We start from the raw sequence: 21,989 nt of genomic DNA, 5'->3' as shown, positions 1-21,989 counted from the left end.
AAAGGATACTACAGTTCAACAGTTGGGGTTGGTGAGAAGTCTCTTATGCTCACCAAGGATGCATTTATTTGATCAAAAATACAATAATATTCTGAAATATTATTACAATGTAAAATAACAGTTTTCTGTTTAATATATTTTAAATACATTTGAATAAATTGATTATTTATTAATTGATTTAATTGATGATTTATAATGGTATATTGTTTGAGAATATTTGTTTGAATACATTAGAAGAGGTCAATAAATAATGAAATAATGAAATAACTAATTCATTAAATCTTCCAATGACATGCTCTCAAAGTTTTATCAAATAGCTTTTTTTCCAAAGTATGTCTGTTATCGTCTGGATGCTGACAACAATAATGACAAACAAAATAATGAATGACTGCTGAAGCCATTGAAACCATATGTTCATTTATTAATGTTAAATCTGTTTTCTTTTCTTTTTCTCTCTCTCTCTCTCTCTCTCTCTCTCTCTCTCTCTCTCTCTCTCTCTCTCTCTCTCTCTCTCTCTCTCTCTCTCTCTCTCTCTCTCTCTCTCTCTCTCTCTCTCTCTCTCTCTCTCTCTCTCTCTCTCTCTCTCTCTCTCAGACACTCACCTAAAGTGGTAAAGGCAGCATCTCAGGTTCTCAGTAGCATGTGGCAGTACAGAGATCTCCGGAGCCTTTATAAGAAGGTAAGAGACCGGCTTCCACTCACGACAGCTGTGTCCCACTTCATTCATCCCAACCTGAGGAATTCATTTAGCATGCTAACTGATCTCCCACTCCCACACAATTGTGTTTGAACTTTTAGTTTGGAATGGAAAAAAAAACAACTGGAAAAGCATTTTTGTACCCCTCCTCCCAGACAAAGATGTGCGAGCCACTGTTTATTCAGCACAACACCTTGTAGCCGACTGCAAACATTAATCCACAGTGACTAGCAAAGAATGCTCTATTGAGCAGTAACGGCCAGGCTGACGAGATATTTCCATTCAATAAATGCTTGTTGCACTTACTATTGTGTGTATCCATTCAGATGTGTCTCTCACAGATTATTGAGGCAAACTTTGACCTTGGCTAGCGCTGACTGCATTTAGAACGTATTGTATGGTCTGAATACAATCGCAAATAGATTGACGTGAAGAGACCTTGAATGAATGTTCCCATATTTCTGTTCAACAGCAATTAACAGCAAACTAATTAAACGGTCTTATTTTTTAAATACCAAACCTTTTTTAGCTAACCTTTGGGGATTTATTTATAAAAACTAAAATCTTAACTGGTACTGTAGGTACATTTTTAAATGTATGTGTATAATATATCAGAGTGTCTATTTATACTAAGAGCAAATAGCCGCCTTGTTGGTAGTGGCTATTTACAATAACTCCACCCACTGACGGAAGATGCTGGATTGTCAAAAGTAGCAATAGTGTATAGGGGTAAGGCAAGTACAGAGAGTTTGGACGCAAATCCGACCCGAGTTCAAATTCCCCTTTTGCCGAACACGCTCTATTCCCTTTTCCCATCACATATCAGATCAAAAAGGCATTTATTTTTTGAGAAAATATTCGAAAAGTGAAAATAAAGTGTCTAACGTGTGTTTAATAATAAATTGTTTATTGGTTAGTGTTAGGGGTATGTTTAGGGAGGGCTTTATTGTCCAAATAAGGCAGCATCCATTTAATACTTTTAATAAGTATAATCATTTACACTCTGTGTTATTATTGCATACTGTTTAATGTACAACAACGCTGAGGTGAAAATAGTATCAATAGTATAAATAGCATCTAACTTCTATTTACACTGTAAAACCTGCACCTTTGGGAGACAGTAAACAGACAATGTGCTGATGAAAATTAAAATAAGGGCAACCTATTAACATGTAGCAAGATTGTTTGGGTTGTGTAGAGCCGTTGTTTCCAAACCCGTTTCCTGGAGGAACCCCAACAGTGCACATTTTGGATGTGTCCTTTGTCTGACACACCCACATCAGGTCTTGGAGTAGCTACTAATGAGCTGATGACCTGAATCAGGTGTGTTAGATTGAGGAGACATGCAAACTGTGCACTGTTGGGGGTCCTCCAGGAACATGGTTGGGAACCACTGGTGTATAGGGTATGCACGTGACATCACCGTCGGCCGGAGTGACTGCGGTTACGCCCACTGAGTGGCAAAAAGACCAGGTGGCAGGATTGGTTTTCAGCGTGAATGCCACTAAAAGCACACAAAACACAAGAAATCTGAGGAATATTTTTACAGACTGCCGAAAGCTACAGTAAGGCACAGAAACAACTGGACTCCAGTCAGCAAAACATGGATTTGCAGTTATCATTTTGTGTCAATATGTTGAATTTTGGGGTAAAATCATACCCTATATATTATATTGTAATATATTGTATGGAAAACTTTGATATAAGTGATCACACGGATTTACACCTACCTATATTGTATTTATATAAAGCGTTCTCAGGCAAATTAGCTTCATGTAACGTTATTTCCCCGGAGTCGGAATCAGGCACATATAAATGTCGGGAAACACGATTCCTGGCTGCATGTCAATATCCATGGATCACTGGATCTTTGGTAAGTTGTAAGGAACACTTATATCGAGTCCAATCTTTAGTTTAAACTGATAATCGTTAGTTTTACTCTCATTTTTGCTGTTTCCCCTATTAAATCCAGTCATGCAAATCAATGCACACCCTCTGTTCAAACACAGACAACGGATAGCCAAAATGTTTCACATTAACGAGGTCAAACCAAACTACAATTCTCCCAAATGAACTAGTCGCAAGAGCATGAGAGTGCAAATTTTGGGTGGTGACAGACCACCGTCCCCCAACAAGCACTAGAAGCATCTATTGGCTGCAAGAACACACCGTTCCCCTTCGCTGAGCAATCTGCGTCCTGACAGATATGACGCTGGTTGGTGAGGAACGTCCCAGACTGAGCTCTGCAATGTGTCGTTTTGCCTACTCGGCTCTGAAGAGTAGGTGCTGAAGAATTACAGCCCACGGAGATGGCGACGGATGCCATGCTGACCTTTAGAGATGAGAAAAGGCCACGAGCTGACTGTCTGCACCACCGAGATGAGTTTAGAAGTGTGTCTGCTGGAATGGAGGCGTCTCTTCCCCGAACTGTGTCGAAGAGGGAGCGCAGCGCTGGGCTAATTCACAATGGCTGTTTGAAAATCTCTATAATTGATATGTAATTATGGATGTTTGCGAGTTTACCCCGCTGAGCCTGCCGCCATCGAAACCAATGTCGAATTACGTGCTCTAATTTTATGTGCACGTACTATTAATTACCCTCTCTGTCTTTTTTTAAATATTTAGAGGGTTTGACGAAAAGGTAGCATGCGTGGATTATAATGAAAGAGAGTAATTAGAACGCTGATTCCCATTATGCTAGCTGACTAAATATCTATAAATAATATCGAACAAAGGACCACAGCACTCGCAGGTTCAGCAGCATTGTGTTCGCATGCCGCCTTGAGGCAGGTTATCGAGCAGCTGCTTTAGCTGACGCAGATAAAGTGATGAGGTCAAGGGCGTGGAGGACAGCCAGAGCTATAGATGCATCATCAGTCATTAAATCTACAGTATTGCTTATTATATAAAGTTCTCGCATTGATTTTTGGAGGGATAGAGCCCTCTCGCACTCTTTTCAGCCCCCTCCAGGCTGGGTTTGCAAAGATTTTTGAAACCTCCCACAACCTAACCTGTTCCCTCCAACCCAGCTGAGCCCTGGAAATGTCACCGGGGATGGTATTAAGCAAAGGGCAGCAAGAAAGAGATTGCTATTATTAACATTTGCAGAGCCCCGTCGCTCATCTCATGAGTGCATAATGACAGTTGTTCCATGCGGATGTGTCTTTCTCTCCCTCCGTTGAAATGAAAGGTGTCAATTTGGATGAGTCGGGCCACCTGAGGCGCGATTCTTCGTGTTTTGGGGTGGTGTGACGGATGAAGCTGAGAGAGAAGAGGGGACACAAAAGGGGAGGAAAGCGGGAACAAGAGGTTTGGGAAGCCAGACACCTCCCAAGGCTGTGAACAATGGCCTTGTGCCCAGGAAGCTTCTAGCCAGTGTGGGAGGAAATTGTATTATGTAGTTTAACAGTCTTAAATAATATACTCCACATTTAATAATATATTGAGTTGTGTGTGTCCAGTATGCTTTTTTTTTAAATTTTGTTTAAAAATAATTTTGTAGATATTTTGTTTTATATTACTATATATGTAATTTTTATACTTTCTTAGCGCTAAAATTATTGGTAACACCTTAGTTTAGGGTCCAATTCTCACTATTAACCAGTTGCGTATTAGTATGCATATTACTATGATATTGGCTGTTTATTAATACTTATAAAGTACATATTAATGCATTATTCTATATCCCTTAATCCTACTCAATACCTAAACTTAACAACTACCTTACTAAATATTAATAAGAGGTAATTAGGAGTTTATTGAGGCAAAAGTTGTAGTTCTAGTCTCTAATCTAAAGTGTGATCAAATTATTTTCTAATTTTGTTTAAAATTTGATGTAAAAATATAAATTCTATTGGTATTGTGACTGTTTGCATATAATGATTTATATGTTTAAAAGAATATATATTTGGAGTTTGTTCATTGCATTTATGCCCTGGGAAAGATTAGGCATACAGTAAATGGATTTTTAGCAACTTTTAAAAATTGCAGTCCCAATTATTTTTTGGCCAATAATGCATAAATATTTATAATTGTGCATAATAAAATGCATTTAATTCATATAAAGTTATAGAAATTGATCCACTTAGGGATCTTTGAAGAAGTGCAAACGGTTTCAGCTCCATCTACTAATAAGGTGTGTGTGTTTGCGAGAAAGCCCAGAAGCACTTGGCTTGATTTACTCAGAGCTGGACTAAGATGAAGTGAAGCTCTAGCCTGAGAGAAGAGAGAAGTTGCTTATGCCATTGATCTTGAGCCTGAAGCCTCACTCATGTTGTGCTGAGAGGTGTTACATTCAGCCTGGCAGCCTCCTGAGATGCAATTCCACAGTCATCCTTACCCAACGCTCTCCATGAGGAAGTATCCGGGTAGTCAATTGCCTCAGAGACCCACGGGAGCCAACGCAGCAAGAGCAACGCTCCTGGCTCTAGCCGCCTCTGGGAGTATAATAATGAGCGCTTGCCATTGGCTTGCTTCAGTGCACATTTCCACACCAGAAGTTCTGTCTGACTCTTAAGCAGCATTATTGAGCAATCACAGGAAGGCAGGTTGCAATAAATGGCTCATCTTTGTATGGTCTGCTTGGTCTTTTCAGTCTTGTTCTGATCCTGTAATGATGCTTGATGCATTCAACTGGAATTAACAGAATTAACTGAGGTTCTCGGACCTATAAGACGTGCGTTTATCCAAGTGAATTTACCGCTCAACCTTTTTACACTTCGAAAGCAGTTTCCTTAGCATGAAAATCCATCAATCCAATGCACATTATTCTCTCAGCCCTGATAAAGAAGAAAGAAAGGAGTTATGGGACGTAATGAATGCAATAAGATTCTTTAATCACATTGAAACTCAGTCTTCCTTGAATGTATTGTTTTCAAGTGGCGGGAACGTCTTCAAAGGAAGTATCCATCCTTACAGGTATTTTTTTTTATTGCACTGCCACCCCAACCACCCATTATCTTAAAGAATAAAGGTAGAAGTTCTCATTTCTTCCTCTCGTGGGAACCTGAAATTTTAAGTCATTCTTACAACAGCGTGAGTAAAAGGAAATTACAAAGTCCCCTATTGAAGTGGTCTTTATATGACTGGTAACAAGTGCCGTTTTTTCCACGTTCCGTGCCTCTCTTCACGCCCCTTGGAGCCTTCAAATACCTGTCCAATGTCATTATTTGCAACAGGCACATTAGTTGGAGAGCGGTGACTCCTTCTGCCAGAGTTTCTGCCGTGTTGGGAAAGTGGGGCAGCTTTGAACTGCACAGAGTCGGAGGGACAGACTCTTTGATCTATACCTCACCTTTCCAACAAAGGGAATGTCACGGAGGGGCAAATGGGATGTCAAGGGTAGTGTTCGGTGTCCCTGTTAAAAAAAACTTGTTCAGTAGACTGGGTTTTCAGACATTTTCCTTGTTTCCTCATAGCCTGATAACACAGCTACATTATTTTTCGCTAGCAGAACTTGTTCGTTGACCCATTCTGAAACCTTGTTAGACTTTTGAGTAATAGGATGAAATAGTTGAACTTTACTTATTTGGTGGTTTTATTCTTGCTGTCTGCTCTGCATTTACGTAAATGTCCACATGAATCAGCTGTATGAATCATCTGACCCTTTTATTCAGTGAGAGCAAACTTATAATCTCTTACGAGCTCATAATATCTTATACAGCCACCTTGATCCAATTTTAAAGAGTACAGTCATATTTTATAACTGCACAATATACCTGCACCACATATACACAGATCAAGCATAACATTCATCATGGCACCTGTTAGTGTGTGGGATATATTAGGCAGCAAGTGAACATTTTGTCCTCAAAGTTGATGTGTTAGAAGCAGGAAAAATAGCCAAGCATAAGGATTTGAGCAATTTAACAAGGGCCAAATTGTGATGGCTAGACGACTGGGTCCGAGCATCTCCAAAACTGCAGCTCTTGTGGGGTGTTCCCAATCTGCAGTGGTCAGTATCTATCAAAAGTGGTCCAAGGGAGGATCAGTGGTGAACCGGTGACAGGGTAATGGCCAAGGCTCATTGATGGACATGGCTGGCCCGTGTGGTCCGATCAAATAGACGAGCTACAATTGCTCAAGAAGTTAATCCTGGTTCTGATTGTTGCGTATGGAGCTGCTTGGCCGTAGACCAGTCAGGGTGCCCATGCTGACCCCGCCGAAAGCGCCAACAGTGGGCATGTGAGCATCAGAACTGGACCACAGAGCAATGGAAGTAGGTGGCCTGGTCTGATTAATCACATTTTCTTTTACATCACGTGTGTCACTTACCTGGGGAACACTTGGCACAAGGATGCACTATGGGAAGCAGGCAAGCCGGCAAAGGCAGTGTGATGCCTTGGGCAATGTTCTGCTGGGAAACCTTGGGTCCTGCGGTTTGAGGAGCACAACAACAAGTTTGAGGTGTTGACTTAGCCTCCAAATTCCCCAGATCTCAATCCAATAGAGCATCTGTGGGATGTGCTGAACAAACAAGTCCGATCCATGGAGGCCCCACCTCGCAACTTACAGGACTTAAAGGATCTGCTGCTAACATCTTGGTGCCAGATCCACAGCACAACATCAGGGGTCTAGTGGGGTCCATGCCTCAACGGGTCAGGGCTGTTTTGGCAGCAAAAAGACCAACTAGCCTAGAAATCTAGACACACCCAGCGGCAGCAAATATAATTCGCAGCCAGGGTGTCTAGCAACTCTCCGTTGGATTGCGAGCTGGAAAAACCAAACTCTGGAAGCTACTCTGGAAGACGAAGCTTTTCTTTGAAAAAAGAAAAAAAAATGGCACTGAAGTCATTCTTAAAAAAGGAAGATGTGTTCTTAGTTTTTCCGACCGAACACGGCAAACATTTAATCTGTCAACTAGCTCCGCTTCACCTTCTTCGTTGCTCTGGTTGGTTGTAGCGCTATACTATTGCGTGCAGAGGGAATCTGAAAGACAACCGTTTATCCCGCCCCTCGGATTGAGCCCTGTCAATGGTGTGTTCTCGATCTTGATGTGGGTCTGGCTTGTCAGGCTAGGGACCAACATTAAGGAGGAATATTAGGTGGTCATAATGTTATGCCTGATCGGTGTGTATATATATATTTATATTCTGATTCCTTTAGAAAATGACAATGCAAAAAGTGTCTTCTGCAACATTGTTTTTGGATATTAGACATCTTATTAATTTATCATTATATTCATCACAGAAAAATATATAATTATATGATATTAGATATTTAATTTTGCACATTTATGATTTTTCATGCTGCACATTAATTATATGTTGTGATGCCTAAAGTCACATGTAATTTACGATGCTTCAGATTTCTCAGCCACTTTTTTTCAATTATTTTTAATCAAATTCATCAATTAACAATAAATTGCACAAAGTTTTCCCAAAACTTTTAGTCTCTTAATGCTTCATACTTTGAAACCTCACAAGCTTCAATGTTTTGATTGTCTTGTCTGTTGTTCTTGTACTGTTGAACACGACCATATGCTCTCAGTCTCTGCACATTCAGCAAGACCCACTGATTCATGTTCACAGTGACGTGTCATCGAGCCAGCGGCCAATGGCTTTATTTTATCTCCTCCATCAGCCTTTCAGGTTGCTTCAGTCACACATCAAACAGGCTTTCTCCACAGACACTGACTCCAGATCATCCGTCCATTGATTTCTGTACCTCCATCCGGTCATTGATTTTTGTAATGACTCCACACTAGGAGGCCTTAAACTAAACTGACAGAATAACAGTGGGCTAATGTAGCGTACATAGATCCTGAAGAAAGCATGTTTTGTTGTGCACTCTCCAATAAATGAAAAAATGTATTATAGTGGATTTTTCTCTGTCTCTTTATTTTCTAGGATGGCTACTCGCAGTATCACTTTGTTGGCTCTGCCTCAACAATAGAGAGAGATAGACAGAGACCGTACTCATCCTCACGCACTCCGTCAGTATCTCCGGTCCGGACCTCACCTAACAATCGATCAGGTGAGTGTACGTTTCTCCTCCTTTACGGGATCTTTCTTAACAAAGACAACGTATACACTTTGATCGGAAGAGCTAACGCGCTGTTGGTGGTCCTGAGGTCTGATTTAACAACTCCAGATCTCTAGACTGGATTTAAAACATTTACAAATAGTAGCATGATTCTCTCTTTAACCCCGAATCCTATTAAACTGATGGGGATTTTTCAGTGCATCCTGGGACTCGAGGTTAATGATCCACTCTACTAGTGGGGTTAGTGGATTCATGGCCGGTTGGCTGTGGCTCTAATACCTTTTCCGGTGGACTTAGCATCTCGCTGAAGCAGAAAAGTACTTTTCCTGGATTCGGCTTTTGAGAGGGCCGTTGGCAGAGGAGGCAGAGTTGTATTTATGGAATTTTAGGACTAATGGGTCTTTAAATGGCTGGAAGGTGAACAGAGTGATGAAATTAAGATCTTTCTTTTTCAATGAAAAATTTAAGTGTTACGTTAAATTTTGTATTGAATTCTTTCCAAGGTCGTTCTGTGGCTTATCTGTGATGTTTAAATAGTCCATGTTTTTATTATTATTAAATATAAGTGTAAAATATGTTTTATGTATATATTAATCTAATTATTTTGGCTGTGAAATTATCCGAAATAATAAATATTTTTGTGTTAAATGAGAAAAGCATCAAATAAACTTAAAGTAAAGTTCTTTTTAGAAAGAAATATTTGATATTTTGATTTGATTCAACATAGAATTTATTACACAAACTTTGATTACATAAACTTTTAGGCTAAAATGGCCATGATTTTTTTTCAGAAGCTCCATCCGAATTGGTATATGTATAGATTGGTTACCACGATTCTTCAAAATATCTTCTTTTATGTTCCACTAAAGAAAGAAAATCATACAGGTTTGAAACGACACAAGGGTGAGTAAATGTAAATAAACAGAATTTAAATTTTGGGGCAAATTAGATTAGATTAGATTAGATTCAACTTTATTGTCATTACACAAGTACAAGTACAAGGCAACGAAATGCAGTTTAGGTCTAACCAGAAGTGCAATAGCAGCAAGTGCAGGATATACAACGTTTGCATAAGTGCAGGACATGGATATGTACTGATTATATATAAATATATCTATAAATAGAGAGATGGTTATTACTATAAACAGAATTTACAGGTGAATATGTACAGTGAATAATATACGAATGGTTAATACTATAAACAGAATTTACAGGTGAATATGTACAGTGAATAATATACAGATGGTTATTACTATAAACAGAATTTAGGTGGATATGTAATATAATATACAGATGGCTATTACTATAAACAGAATTTTACAGATAGAGGTATACAATGATATGTTAGGCTAAAAAGAGGAATATGGCAGTGGATTAAGGTAGTGCAATAAATTATGGACAGAAGCTATCCGAAAAAAAAAGTGTAAAAGTGCAGTGGAAAGTGATTGCATATTACAGTTAGAAGTACGGTGCAAAAAATATCCCAAAAATATGAAATTATTATTATTAATGAAATGATACTCTGAATAAGAAACTAAAACTGCCAGTAGGTAACAGTAGATGTTTAAATGTGTAAGTTACTGAGTTGTTCATTCATTAGATTCGTTCAAACGGCTCAGATTGTATGAGAATTATGGCTCTTTTTATGAATGGACCGTTGAATCATTGGTTCACTTGATTGATTCGCTCAACGCAGATTCATTCAGAAACTAAACACTGTGTTGCTCATAGACGTACAACAGTTCTGCCCTGGCTTTACAGGTAATATTTTCGTTGGCAAAACTGAGCAAAAACAGACAATATTGTGTCTAAAATATACCACAATATTAACTTCTTATTTATTGAAGTGTTGAAAAAAATCAATATCACATTTGCACTCGTGCTATGTTTGTCACCAATCAACTGTATGAAATGTAAGATGAACTATGTAGGTCTGGGGCGGGTGTGTTCAATCATTTTAATCGCATTATTTTTCCATAACTAATTAATTTAATGTTAGATACATTTTTAAGTTAAAGGCAAAAAATGTAAGACTTTTGGATTAAAATATCCAAAAACCAATAGAACAATGTTATATATTTTGTGTACTTACATTATCCCAAATGTTCCCAAGAGTATTTAAATCCAAAGAAATCAGCAATTTAACCAGGACACGGACCATCTGTGCATCGCCTGTCAATGACATCATATCCGCGCTGCCCTCGATTTCATAGAAAAACCAAAGAAGTTTTAATTTATTGTGTATTTTATTTTAGACAGGTGAGGTGTTTGGATACATTTATCGGCAGAAAACTAATCATTGTTATATAGCTCAAGACAGTTAGCACTGCATGAAAAGTGGGATTTTCGACCCCATAAACGCCTGTATACTCCTGGAAATCTCCCTAATTTTCGGCAGCTTTCGACAATTTAGAGGCAGCGAACGTCGCGTTCGTCTGTGCCTCAAATTGTCGTAAACGAACCATGACGTAGGTGGAGAGCCCCCCGCTGAGAGACCGCGCGGAGGTGCGACGCCTCTAATTTGCATATGAATAGCAGCGAAACCAGAGAGTCAACGGCCAGACTTGAATTTACTCACTCACTATTGGCTGAAGCCACTACATTTAAAAAAGAAAAATCCCTCGTGATTGGTTGGCAGATCACTGCAAACCAATCATTATTGGTCCCCCTGGCTCATTATAAATGTAAACCCCAATAATAATAATAAATATATAATTTATGTTGTAATAATTTGTTTCATATTAATGTTATTGTGCTATGAAGTATTCATACCATCAAGGAATATATGGGCAAATTATACGGACCGTGCCGTTTATTCAAACAAGGGGCTTCATTTATAAGCATACAGCTGTTCATTCAAAGAAAGGGCTTAATTTATAAAACACAGCGGTTTACTCAAAGAAAGAGCTTTATTGTTAAACACACAACTATGTAAAGTGCAGCAGTAATGTCTCGTAATGTAATGTAAAGTTCGGCGTGCTCCAGGCTGCGAGAGGGCGGTGGCCGCACAATCCATCCAGACACCCCGTCAACAAAGCCGTCTTCCTCGTCAGACATGAGTTCAATGGTCGCGGACTTCCAAACGTCCACCTCATCCTCATCCAGCACACTCTCGCTTCCAGCAACTGTAATACAATCCATAAAGACAATAAGCAACCTGAAAAATACTCACATTGACAAAAAACGGATCTAATATAATAAATCTTACCCTTTTTCTTCTTGATCGACTCCGAGCTAAACTTCGCAGTTTCAGGTTGTTTGTATCTGAAGCTCCGGCGTGTCGATTCATAATACGTCTTACAGGCAGCTGGAAAACAATTACATGAGACTGGTATTAATAAAAACAGTCACGGTAAAATTAAACAAGGAATGAGAAACACATTAGAAGTTACTTACACACAATTTCGTCATGATCAGCGGTTAAATCTGGACTCGCGGAAATCTCTCCAAGCAGATAAGAGCTCGCGGCTTCGTTATGAGGCGAGGATAGTCTGTGTAAACAAAATGTGCAGTTTTAAGCTCGGATCTATTAACGCATCCATTTCCTTATACAGCTGAATAAAAGCATATTCTTTATATCGTAACGTTACATTACCCATGCTGTGGTTCATAGCGACTGCAGTTTGCCTCAGAGTTATGAAGACGAAGACAGCCTCCTGAAAATGAGTCCAAAAAGTTCGTCGCGTCCATGCAGAGATTGAGTTCAAGACGGTGTCCTGTCATTGTTGATCACGAAAAAGGAAAGCAGCAAAAAACATAAAAAAATAGTTTAAAGCTCGTCTTCTACGCGTCATGGCCATGACCTCGACCTCGCACCCCATTGGACTAGGGCTCTGATATGGAACGCGCCCGGGGCCAAATCTCTTTATACGAAACGCGTGACTTATGATCGTTTCAACCTTCAACACGCCCTGTTTTCCGCTTCACGCACAGTTTTAACATGTTAAGAAGACACATTTGAACGTGTTTCTTAACGCGCACATTCTGTACATGTCGAAGTGTAATATATTTTTTTTTAAAGCAGACTTACCTTTAGATGTAGCCTAGGCTACATACATATTAATATAAGATATTAATTAATTGCTTAACTGACTACTGTGCTAGAGTAAAGTAGCCTAATGTTACAATGTATATTAAGTAAATGCTTAATATTATACAATTATTATAATTTATCTATATGGGTTATTGTTTGTTTTTTAAAGTTAGGCTATATATAATTTCTAAAAGTATAGGCTAATTTACACAGCACATATTTATAACTGAAAACACACACCACTTTATTCACTTTCACATAATAATGTTTTTGTAATTTGGTGTTTAGTTTGTTGTATAGTTTGTTTATACTGTTCTGTCTCTGTTTTGTTTCCAGGAACATCTGATGAGTGCTATAATAAAATGACTTCATTATATTTAAAATATGTTTTGATATTCATTTTATTTATATTATTAATATTTTATTTACCCATAAACGTGTCTTTAGGAAGCCATAAGTTATAGAGACAAGAATAACTTTTGCCATTTAAATGCCACATTCATTTACTGAGGACCCATACAGCCAATGATCATGTGTGAAAACACATACATAAATTTATCACTTAGAAATCAAAACTAAGGTTTGAGAAAGAAAGAATATGCATACAACAAAATATATTGTTTCATAGCAGCTTCAGTAACAAGTTCAAAACAAATTCTGCTGTAAACCGGCTCTAACAAGCCAATATAGTGTCAATATTCAGCTCAAGTGACTTCAGTGTTGATTCAGTTCAGTTGATTTCAGTTCAACTGTAAATTCCTCAGTTGTGCATTGTGTAGTTAGATATATGCAAAAACAACATTTTTGGAAATAGTTAAAATAGTTTTGCACAAAGTGTTGCTTTTGCAAGAGATGTCTGATGTTTTGTGTGTAGAGTTACAAGAAATGGAGCCATATTTTCAGAAATTGTGTGTAAGCAATTAGATAAAACTGTAAATGAATCCAGTTTATTTTAGTTCAGGACTCATAGTCCAGGTGTTAGTAATCTGTGCTTAATCTTTGTTCCAGGCAACAATTTTTTAACTCACGATTAAATAGATTAAGGCCTACTCTTGGCATAATTTAAACCCTGTCCAGGAAACCACCTCTTGAAAATCTGCATTGATAATTCATAAAATGTGGTGTGAGCTCAATTTAAATGACAATTACAGAAAAACACAATCTGACTTAACTATAAACACACAAACTTGTACTTTTCACATTTATGATTAATAGCCATTTAAAAAATCATTCACAGTGCAGGGTGGAAAAATTAATGTTGGTATGTAAACTGTATGCTTTACTTGATTTATTTGTGTGCTTTGGTTCATTGTCTTGTTGCATCACATAACCTCTCTAAAGGTTGAAGACATGAACTGTTGTCCTGTATTTTTTTATTTTTTTTACATAACATTGGTTATTGCTAATGACATACAGAGTAATTAATCTACACTGTGAGCCCGGACAAGTTGAATCTACTTAAAAAATTGGAGCAAACTGGTTGCCCTAAAAATGTAGTAATGTGTACTAAAACGAGTACATTTAACTTAAATTTAAGTTAACATTTTAACTTAAACTTTAAACTTGTTTTAGTCAAAAAAATTCAGAACCTATAAAACTCCCCCTGCTGCTACTCTGATTTGCATTTGTGTAGCTCACAGCATGTTCATTTACATGATAAAGCCTCCCCTAGAATTAAGGGGAGGGGGGGGAAACTGCCAAGCAAGCCCCACGTCAATTTCCGACAATTTACGGCAGTTTTCGGTGTTGCCTGCAAATTGCCGTGCACAGTCGTAAACCTGAAGTTTCACGGCAATCTACAGTGTCACATACTGACGAAAATCCCACTTTTCATGCAGTGTAGTCTTATGGTTTAAATCTTGTTTTCTTGCTTTACCGCGATTACCATGTTTTACCATGCCTAATATCGATCTTGCGTACTGCAGTGTGCAACAAGTATCTCATAGAAGCCGCCGAGAGAACGCACAGAGTAGCATTACAACATAACCTTCAACACATTCAAATGTATCTAATATGATAAAACAGCGCTGCGTTACCCCACATACGCATGAGCAGAAGAAGTGGAAGCGTCGTCTGCGGCATAATAAAAGCTCCGCAAAATCAAGGCGTCATCAAGCTGCGCCTTTATTTCAAATAAGCGACCTCTAGCGGCGAAAAATTACATATTGTGGCTTTAATGTTAAATACATTTTTAAGTTAAAAAGTGAAGCCTACGATATAAGAAAATATTAACATTAAACTAACACGTTGAATCGACAGCCCTAATTAAATCAGAAGTTAATATAAGGATACAGTGAGTTCATTCAGTGAAAGATTCATTAGGCTGATTTTCTGAATAGCAAAAGAATAACACTTATTACCTGGATGTTTTAATGAATCACTCAAGAATTAATTCATTAAAACATCCAGGTAATAAGTGTTATTCTTTCATTAATTGGATTCATCAAAACACGTTATTTATATGTTTTTACATGCAGACGAAAGTGTGTTGTCTTTGCATTCAATTCAGACTGCAAGCTAACATTTCACATAAAATGTGATTTATTTTGCCATGACAGTGTAGATTCAGTTGACTAGCTAGCGCTATATGAAATTTGCCGTAGAGCAGTCCTCACATGATTACAACGTGCACTCTGCAGCTTTTTAAAATAAATTGATTTATTGTCTGCTTGTTTTTCTCAGTTCAGTCATCCGCTGACTTGCAGCTGGTTTCCCGCTGTGTTGTTGTCTGCAGACTTTTCCTCTATGGTTTGAGCTCCAGCGTGTGTCATGGAAATGGTGAACGGTAGATTTTTGCACGAGATCAAAGCACACAGAGTTAGACAGAGAGAAGGAAGGTACGGGAGAGAGAGAGAGTGTGAAAGGTCTTGTAGGCGTACTGCAGAGTCGCTGTGCTTTTCGGCTCACAGCATCAAAATGTGACACCAGGGTCCTCGCCTGTGCTACTCAATTAACATTTCCTAAGATACAGTGCATGTGAACCCATTGCCAAAACAATACAGCAAAATTGGCAATACTATGTAATTCAGGAACTTCACAACACTGCAATTATTTCCAGTATCATGACCTTGCCATTTTGTTGCAGCATTAGAGACATGCATTCACTGTGGGGATAATAATATTTATGTGAAAAATTCAGTATTACCAGTTCTGGCAACTTTTCTGAAAGAGCTTTTTAGGCAGCCTTTCTATTGTACCAAGCTCTGATAAAAAATAAAAGTTTAATTAAGTAAACAAACCAGTTTAATTCCTTTTAATAAAGGGGTTTGTTCACTTTTTGTTCACTTTTTCAACTTTATTTAATCTGTAATGTTGCAGTTTGAGCATAAAAAAGGTCTGCAAGGTTACGAAGCGCCACTCCAAAGGGAGATATTTTATTTAACAGAATCCACTTTCCAACCCTTACCAAAATCAACCCTGGTTTTATTGAAAAAATATAGTAACCACAGTTTTACCACAAATACCAACTAGAGTTGTAAAACCATGGTTCATTTGTGGTTATGGTTTAACTATAATAATTTTTTGGTTTTATTTGTAGTAAAACCATGGTTCATTTTCGTAAGGGAAGAACTATAATGAACAATGAACTACAATCGTTTGGACTACAACACATTTTTTCCGGGCTTTATGAAGTCACAAATGTTATTAATTTAAATAATCTCCACCCACCAATGCGCAAAAAAGGGGATGAGACCTGGTTGAGCTGCATTAGAGAAGATATTGTTGTTGCTATGTCAAAGATGACATATGTCAAATAGTTGTTGCTATTTCCTCCACCCCTTTTCCAAAAATCATTTGTTTTACCTTCCTAAGGCTGACGAACTTAGAGTGGTTAGAATTTATTTTAAACACTGTTCCTGAACATTCCTGTTCCCAACGTTTATTTGTGTGCTGCACATTTTACGAAGAACAGCTTACAGAACCACAATGCAGGCTACGTGCAAAAGCTTCTCCTGAAATGGAGCAGTTCCCACTTTGGCGAGACAATCATTTGTATGTGGTCTTATTATTTGTAGTTGTGTTTTCTATTAACAGTTCCAATTATAAGTTTTCATGTAGTTGCTATGATGTAAGCAAAGGCGAAAGCTTAGCCTCCGCTAGCCTGCTAGCTAACATTTCAGTGTTGATATATGCTGTGTCCCAATTTGCTTACTTATACTACGACTTAAAAGTATGTACTCTTTTTGTGAAGGAAAAAGTACATACTTTTGAGTGTGTGGCAGAAGAGTGTGCAAGCTTTGGGACACACTACTTCGTCATCTTTACCAGACAGCTCTGTGGCTTAGTTACAAGCATCCTGTCACCATTTAAACTGCCCTGTCAATCATCTTATCACAGTTATAATCCTCCACATTCAATTTAATTTAATATCCTACCGTATCAGAGAGAAATGTAGTAGCACATTGATCTGCCAGTCGTGCTTCGTTCATGCGGAGAGACTCCTCATGTGTTTGCAATTTAAATATAATGATGCTTTTAAAAGTTAATGGTCAAACTTATCAATACAAAATTTTACAATGCTGTTACTGATTAAATAAAATGTGAATAATATTGAATAAATATATTTGTCAAGTTTGATACTGATAGTTATTCACCCAAACCCCTTTATCTAAACCTCTCTACTTAACTATTGGACTTGCACATCCGTCATGTTAGTAGTTTTTTAACACTGTTTATCTGTGTTTGTAGTTCTAATCCAATCCTTGTCCAACTCACAATGGGTTGTGGGCAATATTAGCCGTTAGAGTATGCACGGATCTGCACTTAGAAACGGAAATAGTAGACCATCCGAGTATTTTTGGAATACTCATTTCAACATACTACCATTTGGCACGTACTAATTCTATACTATTTAGGACAGATAGTACGCAAATTGGGACGCACTGATAGTGTTTACTGTAGCTTTTGTAAGCTCTTGCTTTTGCAAAGCTGTTCACCGCCCCTTAGTAAAACTAACCATGGTTTTGTGATCAATTCACCCTTTGCCGCAAGTTTGATTGACAGGCGATCTGACCAATCACATCGCAGAATCTGCCGTTTTGTCCGACAAAGCAGTCAGGAGAGTTAGTGGATTAACGTTGGTGGACTTGAACTTGAAAAACAGTGTTTACTGACGTCTTTCCGTGGTTGAAACAACATTTATTTTAGTGTTCATTCATGTTTATTTCGTGCTTATCAATGAACTACAAGGAAGAGACGATCGGTTCACGAGCAGCAGAAACGCTATTTATTGTTTAATTTTTTTTTTTTTTTAAATGACAATTTCAAAGTTGAGACTTTTTCATATCAAAAGTAACTTGCGCTGTCCTGTCTGTCGGCGTGTTGTCAGTATTCTCTTTGCTCCGTGATGTATTTTCTCTACGTGAGAACATCATGTGTGTGGCGTGAGAGCGCCATGGCTTGTCGGACATAGCAACAGTAACTAAAGGGGCGGGTCATTGCGAACGGTCAATTACTGTTTGTATTACCATAGTTTTCTGCCAAGTGTCATGAAGTGTCTACAGTGTCATGATGTGCACAACACCCAGCAAACCAATCATAGCACATTTCTTATTTCGGAAGGAAGGGCTTCATTGAAACAGTAAATAAACGGCACATTCGTGCTCGAGAGAGGAGCTGTAATAATGTAAAATGTATGAAAAATTATGTGTTTTTTGAACAATCAAGCATGAAAGCATATTGTAGTACACCCCAAAAACAAATTCAAGACTTCGTTAAAAAAAAAGGCATTCATCGTTAATGAATGGTTTTGGGGTTCAGTCTTGTTCACCCTCCTTCTCACCACATTCTGTCTGTTCTTTCAATAAAAAGTGGCAATATTTAGAGTAATCTGAATATTTGAAACAATCTTTTGTAGTGTATTTTATTGAATGTGATTTTGTGCAGTTATTAAGCACTGTAATATCAAATTTAAGTCCTGAAAATATTTATTTATTTGTGTAAAGAAAAAATATTTTAACAAATATTTGCATATCGTTAATATGACTTCAACTCAAAAATGTCTATTATTTTCCATTATCAGGTAGTAGTTTTATTAATAATCGATGTAATTAAAAACCTTACAAATGAAAGGTTGTGTATTTTATTCTTGTCTTTTTTAATTGAACTTGGATACAAACCAACAGATAAGTTTATTCATAACAACTGAATAAGTCTGGCTCACAGTAATGGGTTATAAATATAATTGGACGAGCCGCGTTTGACGCTGTTGTAAAATTAGCTGTGGAACCTGCACACAGTCTAATTCTGTGTTAATGCAGCCAGCTGCGAGTGCAACGTTGCTTGGCAACCGTAAACATATAGTTACACCAGACACAAGCAGAGCGTCATGACACATCAAAAAGTGAATCACTCCCATTATAATCAGCAAATACACTGAAAGCGCTCATCTTTGAATTTGCATCATGAAAGCATTCATCACACAGTTTGCAGGGTAGATTATGGTTTTGTGCTTGGTGCATGTGTGAATATATTTATGTAGACTTTTGAAGTAGATCAATTAAACTTAAAAAGGCCCATTTTTTCCATTATTTTTACTTTATGCCTTATAGTGTATTAATGGCGTTCATGGAAAGATACTCTCAACTGACCTCACATTAAAATTAAACACAGATCAACGTGTTACTGAGGCTGGAGCTCTGTCTGATCACTGCATCCACATCAAGGATTTTGGCATGATCTTCAGTGCAGAGTTGACAGGTTTTTGCTCAGATTTATAATTTAATCATGAAGCATGGAGGTGATGCTTCCAATGCCACCATACAAGGCCTTCAAAAATACTTTTATTTGATGCCAGACCCTAAGAACACAACCATGATGTAGCGTTGCCAGATATTACTGTATTACTGAGACACATTGAGGGCAGCAACTCGCATCAAAAAGTGAATTTCAAATTCAATATATGATGTGGATAAGATCATAATTTGTATCATCATAATGTTACATTTCTGAGAAACCAGAGCAAGGTTGGCCTTCACATCTGAGTTTCATAGACATACAGTAATAATTGCTGCTTTTCTTTTTCCTTTTGTACCTTATGTGACATGGTTGGTCAAGTTAACCATTTAACAAATGTTTTATGTCAGCAACAACAACCAAAAAATCACGTTTTAAATAGGAATTGACTTCCATTAGAGTGGGATTCATTGACAATAATAGTTGATTTTGCAAACCTTTGTGCATATTACCTGGTATATCAAGACATATTTCTCACAGAATCTAGTGTTTTAGTGCTGTAGGTGAGTAGATATAGCCCTACGTGATCCAAGTGTAGCAATAACAATAATGTTCAACTCTTGATGCCTGTGGAGCTCAGACACAAAAGCCCTTTCGCCAGCAGAAGTCACTAATAACTGCTGTGTATCATATCTCTTCGCAATATCAGTTTTTCTTACATGTCTTTCGAAACATATTGTTTTCATTTTCTACCATTAAGGTCATCAACTGTTCTGTAAAGTCACCTGAAGAAAATCAAATCACACTGAGTTAAATGCATCAGTACTGATTTTCTGTAAAACTGTTTTGCGTGTTTCTCAGAATCCGTATATATTTGTGAGGTTCATGGAAACGTGACCGGAGCCTTTGTGAGTCTCCACGCTTGTTGACTCCTTAACAGCCGGAGTTCCTCGATATTTAAGACTGATAATCAGCTATGTGCATATTTTTGCAAAATGATGCATTGTTAAGGAGCAATGATTAGATTAGGAGTCATATCAAGGCAGTTTAGAGGAGGGTAAAGCACTTGCAGTTATAATCTGATTATGGGTTTGAAATAATTAGCATGCTAATGTTTCTCTTGGCCATTGTGGGTAGAGTGGTGCTTAAAGCTATCGTGTGTTTCATTGGTGAAAACGTGTGTGTGTGTGTGTTTTATGAGGACACATTTGACACGGGTATTACACTGGTATTACGACGTAAACATGAAATATAAGGACATTTCATATGTCCATATATTTAAAATAGCTTTAAAAACATACATGTTTTATTAAAAATGTAAAAATGCAGAAAGTTTCCTGTGATGGGTATGTTTAGGGGTAGTGTAGGGGATAGAATGTACAGTTTGTACAGTATTGAAAACATTACGCCTATGGAATGTCCTCACTTAGATAGCAAAACAAACGTGTGTGTGAGTGTGTGTGTGTGTACGTGTGTGTGTTTAAATCCTTCTGAGCTGGCCAAAGAGGTCTTCTGTGCTCGTGAGCCCTCGGGTAGCTGTGTGCTTTGGAGATAGTGCCGCTGCCCACTATCCAGGGATCCAGGCTCTATCAGACCAGGCTGTAGGATGGCCGGAGGGGGAGTGGCGCTGATCCGGTTAGAGCATTGAGGCTGGAAGGGATTTTTAGGCACAGAGGGAAGACTCATTCCTGATCTCTGTGACCTTCATACAGCTGTTCTGAAATGGCTAGGACAAAACACACAGAGCTCATGGACAAAAGGACAGAATTGAGGTCAAACGACCTGATGATACTTTAAGTGATAAAGTTTAGACAAAACAAATAAAAACAAAACTCTGTCTGAAATAATAGAGGAGATGTATAGTTATGCTTTATTTTAATTAACTGCACATTCCAAGCATTCCCAAAGACGTTTCCAAAGACAAGCGATTTGTCTGTCCACACAATGGGATGTGACAGCCAATCAGAATGTATTTGATGTTTAAAGTACCCATGTGGTGAAAATCACGTTTTTAATGTTGTTTATATGTCTATGTGGTGTTTTTAATATGCTTTAAGACAGGGGTCTCAAACTCATTTTACCTGGGGGCCGCTGGAGGTAGACTCTGGGTCAGGCTGGGCCGCATCAAGTATTCCACATAAAAAGTGTTTCAAGTATTGCAAAAAAAAGTAGCACAACTGATCCAATCTTCTCAATCTTTATTATTAACAGTTCTTCAACATGAATGTTTCTTCTGAACGTGAACTGTTCCTCTGAATTTGAACTAAATATAGCCTATAGAAATTAAATCATGTAATATGAAATAATGAATGATTTTAATTTTATTTTAAATAATAGACTAATTCACAGCAAGGCCTTAACCAGGTCAAACAGAACAGTGAGTGAAATTCTAGGTCTAATTCTAGTTGGGAAATAATCTTTTTGGGACTATTTGTAAACAATATTTGCATTAATTTGCGTCAAATATATTATTAATCCCGACATTCTTCGCATTAGTGAGTGTATAAATACAAAGATCTGGGATAGACTTTTGAATTGCCTAGTGGTCTGGTGGTAGAATTTTTGTCAACCATGTCAAAGGTTCCGGGTTCTAATCCGCTC

General features: G+C 37.8%; 1 protein-coding gene across 1 annotated transcript in view; it reads left to right on the top strand.

Annotated features, from left to right (window-relative positions):
• ctnnd2a (catenin (cadherin-associated protein), delta 2a) overlaps positions 1–21,989 on the top strand; it is a 218,575-nt gene that overhangs the window by 188,451 nt on the left and 8,135 nt on the right. The window contains exons 13-14 of the mRNA XM_079806697.1: positions 595–679; positions 8,545–8,671. Coding sequence (XP_079662823.1) covers positions 595–679; positions 8,545–8,671 — 212 coding nt within the window. The remainder of the gene's footprint in view (positions 1–594; positions 680–8,544; positions 8,672–21,989) is intronic.

Source organism: Gobio gobio, assembly GCF_949357685.1.
Source record: "Gobio gobio genome assembly, chromosome: 23".
NCBI lineage: Eukaryota > Metazoa > Chordata > Actinopteri > Cypriniformes > Gobionidae > Gobio > Gobio gobio.
Note: the sequence above shows the minus strand (reverse complement) of the source record. Positions and strands in the feature narration are given on the sequence as shown.